Raw genomic sequence first — 6,000 nt, 5'->3', positions numbered from 1 at the left:
ACTGCTAGTTGGATATTTGGAAACCCTAGTGGCGTAGCCGTTAAGTGCTACGGCTGCTAACCAAAAGGTCAGCAGTTTGAATCCGCCAGATGCTCCTTGGAAACCTTATGGAGCAGTTCTACTCTGCCCTAAAGGGTTGCTATGAGTCGGAATCGACTCAACGGCAGGTTTGGTTTTTGGTTTAGTTGGATATTCTGTTCCTTGTAGCTAATGACATTCTAATGATAGAATCTAGGCAGTGGAAAGAAGTTTTCCAGAATTGCAGTGAAAATAGATTATGTGGAGGTTATTAAAATCTGGTGGTGCAGTGGTTAAGAGCTACGACTGCAAACCAAAAGGTAGGCAGTTGAAGTCCATCAGCCACTCCTTGGAAACCTTATGGGGCAGTTCTACTCTGTCCTGCAGGGTCGCTATGAGTCAGAATCGATTCAACGGCAACAGTTTTTTTGCATTCTTTTAAATCAAGATTTCAAGGAGCCCTGGTGCCTCCGTGGTTAAGAGTTCGGCTGCTAACCAAAAAGCCAGCTTGTTCAAACCCACCAGCCACTCTGTGGGAGAAAGATGTGACAATCTGCTTCCGTAAAGATTTACAGCCTTGAAAATCTTGTGGGGCAGTTCTATTCTGTCCTATGGGGTCTCTATGAGTTGGAATCAACTCAACGGAGCTTTTTTTTTCCCCCAGTAAACCAAAAAGAAAGTTTTATTCGGCATATATCCAAAAAGGCAAAAGTGGGAAATTGGACAAGCATGTTGCTAGAGCCATGCGTGCCTGAGTCCACGGAAATATTACAGAATAGGCAAGAATGAGAAAACAGACAAGAATGCTGCTAGAGCCATGTCTGCCCAAGTCCGAGGAACATTACAGAAGGAAATGGATTTTTTAAAATCAAGATTTCATCCAGGAATCTGCTAGTGTAGGTGGTAGCTGGGTGGGGGGGGGGAGGGGGGGGACAGAACCCAACCACAATTTAAAAAAATTCCAACTATGTCTCAGATTAGGATAATCTGAACAATCCACATTGTATCTGTGCTGGATATTTCCTCTTTGTCCCGCCAGATGCAGTGTATCCTTTGTGAAACTGACTGAGGGGGACTATGTAAAGGGCTCCCTTGCCCTCTGGCTTCTGGTTGGATTTGGCCATTGGGATGCACCAGCAGGAGGAGATTGAAGGAGAGAGGTGAGTGAGATATAAACCTCCCAGCTTCCTCCATAAGTGATTACTTAGGCTGACTGCATCCCTTGACTGAAAGTCATGGACTCATGCCAAGGAGCCCTCTCTGTATCTGAGTTTTGGTAACTGTTTCTTCCTCTTGCCTCTATAGGTCTCCGAGCTTGTAGCCTCAGCGTTCCATGCTTCTCTTGTGGTTTCCCACACCCTGCCCACATCTTTGTAAAGTGCCATTTGTTTCCTGCCAGGACCCTGACTGATAAGATGGTGTGAATGAAATCACTGCAGCTGCTGAAGCTTGGTCCAGTCTATCTGAGATTTGATGAGGTTCTGTGTAGTTATTCATAGTTAAAAATGGGGTTTTCCCTACTGTTAAAAGGTGGTAGGAGTCTACCTAAATAAGTGCCATCCTGCAATGTGAAATAAAGTATCATAGCTCAAAGAAAACGCTTTTCACATGAGGATCAAATCAGAGACGGCTATGTGGAAGAGATAGCATTTGCAGTGAGGATGGAAAGGATTTTTAAATGAGATGGGATAAAGGGCATTCCAAACAGAGCCCAAAGACTGAGTCAAGCCAAGATGGAGAAAAAGGTCAAGGGGAGTTTCTCAAAAATTAGTGCTGGGAGGGACCTAAGATATTCATTATTCAATATTAGCTCTCCCTTCAGCTCCTTTACAGATGTGTAAACTTGAAGCTGAAATTTGGTCAAGGTCAAACAGCAAGCAAGGAGCATGCCATGACTCCAGCCAGGTAAGTGGGCTACCAGGCTAGCTTCTAATCCATCCTTCGCCCCCACCTCACTCCAGGCAGTCGGCTTACTTATCAGTCTCTCCCACTATATTGTTATGTCTTTGAGGGCAGATCCTCTGTTTTAGGTATTCTGGTACCCCAGTATCTAGCACAATTTCTATCTGACACAAAGTCACAGCCATTGCCGTCATCATTCTCTTATCAGCTACCAAATGTTAAGAAGCATTTAACCGCTGCCAGCCACCACGCTGATATTTTATATGTATCACATTTAATCTCCGCAGCAACTTGAAGGGGCAGGTATAATTATCTCCATTTTTTAGTCAAGAATGCTGCGGCTCAGAGAGGTTGCCTAATTTGCCCGAGGTCACACAGCAGTTAGGTGCAGGGCTCTATTTTACTTTCCATCAACCAGACTTCGGAGCCCAGGTCTCAATACCCAGTACCCCGTGCCATCGATGGCACACAAATAACATTTGTTGAATGAACAACAATCACGTAGGTAACCACCCTGGAGGTGCCACCACCTGGGAGCACGGACTCCGCACGTCGCCTCCTACCAGAATACAACGGGTTTCTCTCAGCGCCCGGCGCAGGCTCGAGGCTCCGCCCTCAAGCAGCCTGGCTCGCCAGCCACGCCCCTACCTCGGGGAGTTCGGTCGCTCCTCACATCCGAGTTTCCCCTTGGCTCTAGCGACCGTGCGGAGGGCCTCTCCCGGCCCTGCGACCTGGAGTCCACTCCAGTCCCCCGCCCACCCTCGCTCTCCAAACTTCTTTTTTCCACCCTCTCTAAACTTCAGTCATTCTAGTACCCGCCTCCTCCACTCCCATCGACCAATCGGTGGTCCTCGTTCTCCGTGAGGGCCCGCCCCCTGTGCACCGGGGGCCAATCCCCGACGTGAAAGTCGAGTGCTGGGGCTCGTTCCCAAGCGCTCGGCCTGTGACGGCAGCGCGCCGGGCGCCGCGCGGCGGGAGGGGGCGGGGTTCTGGATGAGGGCTGGGCGAGGGCGGGGGGAAGGGGAGAGGGCGGAGGAGGAGGTTGCGGCGGGTTTGAAAGCGGCAGTTTCCTGGCAGCCTGGGCAGGCGTTGGTCTCCGCTCTCCAGCGCCGCAGCGATCGAGACCGATCCAGCGACGGCTCCACGCGCGCTTCTGCGCGTCCCCGACGGATTTTTCACGTCCCAGCTCTTCCTCCTTCACCTCCCCGCCCCCTTGCCTCAGCCTTTCCCGCCGCTCGGGCGCGGAGCCCGGGGGCCAGCCGTCGGCAGTGACCCCGCCCGAAACCCCTTCTGGAGCCGCCCGGGGACAATTCCCTTCTCCTTTCTTCACCCTAATCCGGGGTGGCCCTCGCCGAGCCCGGTCAGCCCGGGGGAGCGCAGCCGGGAGAGGCGTCGGAGGGGCGCCTCGGGGCTTGGAGCGTCCCGGCCCCCAGCGGGCTGCGGTCGGGGGGCCGGGCGGCGAGGCCCCCCTCGCCGGGCTGCGCGGGCCGCCTGGGGTCCCCAGGCTGACAAGGGGCCGGAGCGGCGCCCCGGCCGCCCGCGCGGGGTCTCCCCCATGGTGCAGCGGGGTTCGGGATGTCGAAGACCCTGAAGAAGAAGAAGCACTGGCTCAGTAAGGTGCAGGAGTGCGCGGTGTCCTGGGCCGGGTCCCCGGGCGACCTGGGCGCAGAGATCCGGGGCGGCGCGGAGCGCGGCGAGTTCCCCTACCTGGGGCGGCTCCGGGAGGAGCCGGGCGGGGGCACCTGCTTCGTCGTCTCCGGCAAGGCGCCCAGCCCCGGGGATGTGCTGCTGGAGGTGAACGGGACGCCTGTCAGCGGGCTCACCAACCGGGATACCCTGGCTGTCATCCGCCACTTCCGCGAGCCTATCCGTCTCAAGACTGTGAAGCCAGGTACACCGGCCCTGCCTTCTGACGCGGGGGGCAGGGGGCCAGGGTGGGGGTCCTGGGAGCGGCGGCACCTCCCCCAGTTTTATCGTCCCGGGTAATCTTAGACCTCTAGGGTGTGCCTGACTCCTTGGAGGGGGAGGGGTGGCGGCGGTGATTCCCCTTTTGCCAGTAGGGAAACTGAGCTCTGACTTGGCAGGGCTGCTCTGTAAGCTGTCACAGAATTGTGACCAGAATCTAGGTTTCCTAAATTTGTAGCTCTGTCTCCCACCGCAGAGTTTTTGACTAGAAAAAGCTAGCTCTTTTCTGCTCTCCTTTGTGGAAAAGGTCCTCACGATTGTACCATTTTCTTTGGAACAGTCTTACGCATCTTCTAACGGGGGAGAAGCTTCTTACTATTAAGGCACTTGGTGCCAGGGTTAACCATCTAGTGTACCTAGGAGGGCTTAGCCGCTCCGGTGTTTCTTACACACTAGCAACATCTCAGAACTGACAGCCTAACTCTACCAGTTCAGGTGGCTCAGGTGACTGCGTACCGATCTGTGATGTGTGGCGGAGTGGTGTGTTCCTGCTTGGAGCTGTTGAATAGAATCTGGGTTTTGAACAAGACCATGGTGCCTAGCTGAGTAGAAGCTTTTGTAAATCTCTTGATTTTGCAGAATATTGTTGAAGGGATGGGTAAAAAAGAACCCATGTTTCCCTGGTGTCTTTTATGCTAGTAAAATCTGCTGCAAAGAACATTACGTTCATGGCATACTTGACGGTTTCAGAGCGTTGATCAGGCTGCACACAGTGAAATCTGTTAGTATGTAGTAGTCCTCGCATATTTTGTTATCCACAACATTGTTGGTTGTTTCAGCATTAGTATAATGTGTTTCTGTCATCTAAGATGTTTGTAGAAGGGAATTATGATTACAGGGTTATTAAAAATCACACTATTTTTGCTGAATGTGCTCTACTTAATATACCGTGCATTGAAATACAATGGGCTGCTGAATTTTGACTTGTATTAGAAATCAGGCCATCCTTTCACCGTAAAACGCTAGGAAAACCTAGGGAAGAATTTAGTATGTTATCTTTTTTTGTTTTGGTTGGTTGTTTTGTTTCGTTTTTTTCTTTTTCAGCAGCTCTCTTTGGACATATCTCTTTAATAGTCCCTGAGCTTAATCAGAACTGATGGCTTATGGTGCAATGTACGTGTGCGTGTATTGTGGATATACTTACACATACACTCACATGGTCCTACAATCTTAAGATTTTCATACTGTAGTCTACTCTATCATATTCATTTTAAGTTCATAGGTTTATGTTTTTAAAATGTTACTAAGTTTTTAAACTTTGGCAAATTTTAAACATCCTTTTTTGTATAGTTTTGTGAATTCCAAAATTCTTTCTTAACTCAGACTTATATAGAACCTTATGTAAAAGGTCATGAAAAGACTTCGGGGCTATAATTCAGCCAGTGAGACACTGTGTGTAATATGCAAAGTGGTATCTACATAGCATTGACTAGCCTAGGTGCCATTTAGTTCAGATCCCACGAGTGAAGGAATAATGAGAACATCTGCATCATTGCCTTGTGTTTTGTTTTGATTAGTTGGGGCATGGATGAGGTTATAGCTGTTCTTTTCAGAAATAGGCTTAACGTTGATACGTTGATGAGGAAGCTGATGCATTTTCAAATTATTATGATTCTTTTAGAAAACTGGGAAGATGTATTGTTAACATCAGCCTGGTCTGCATGTTATACATTTTCTCAACCTCTATATCAAATTCAGGAAAATGATTAAAGGTTTAGAGTGTGCTCAGTAATACTGTGCTGAATAAATATTTTATTCTCAGAATGTAGTTGAAATTTTTATAGTAGAAAAAATTTGCTTTTTTAACAACCAAAGACACTGTCCTATTTTAAAAGTTTAGTCAAAATAAAAGTAATAATTTGTATTAATGGGTATAGCACATTTTGTAATTATTAATAATAAATATACTTATTTTAATAATATATTTTTTAAAAATACATTCCACTTCAGTAATTTCTAAAGGATACTACTACATCTGTGTCATCCAAAATTAATACTCGTGTTTCTAAACAAGTTGTAATTTTAAAATTTTAATTGCTTAAAAAAAATCATAGTCTTAATTTCTTAATAGTCTCATGTTAGGTATTTAAATGGATTTCTTAAATGGCTTTGCTT

The 6,000-nt window shown here is 48.2% G+C and overlaps 1 protein-coding gene across 5 annotated transcripts in view; it reads left to right on the top strand.

Annotated features, from left to right (window-relative positions):
* Nucleotides 1-3,362: 3,362 nt before the first annotated feature.
* Nucleotides 3,363-6,000, top strand: part of MAGI3 (membrane associated guanylate kinase, WW and PDZ domain containing 3) — a 255,499-nt gene continuing 252,861 nt past the window's right edge. For all 5 annotated transcript variants that reach the window (XM_049880035.1, XM_049880031.1, XM_049880038.1 and 2 more), the window contains exon 1: nucleotides 3,363-3,811. In XM_049880035.1, the coding sequence (XP_049735992.1) occupies nucleotides 3,496-3,811 (316 nt within the window). In that variant the 5' untranslated portion in view covers nucleotides 3,363-3,495. The remainder of the gene's footprint in view (nucleotides 3,812-6,000) is intronic.

This window comes from Elephas maximus, chromosome 3 (assembly GCF_024166365.1).
Source record: "Elephas maximus indicus isolate mEleMax1 chromosome 3, mEleMax1 primary haplotype, whole genome shotgun sequence".
Classification (NCBI taxonomy): Eukaryota; Metazoa; Chordata; class Mammalia; order Proboscidea; family Elephantidae; genus Elephas; species Elephas maximus.
The sequence above is the reverse complement of the archived record's forward strand: the minus strand, read 5'-3'. Positions and strand labels throughout refer to the sequence as shown.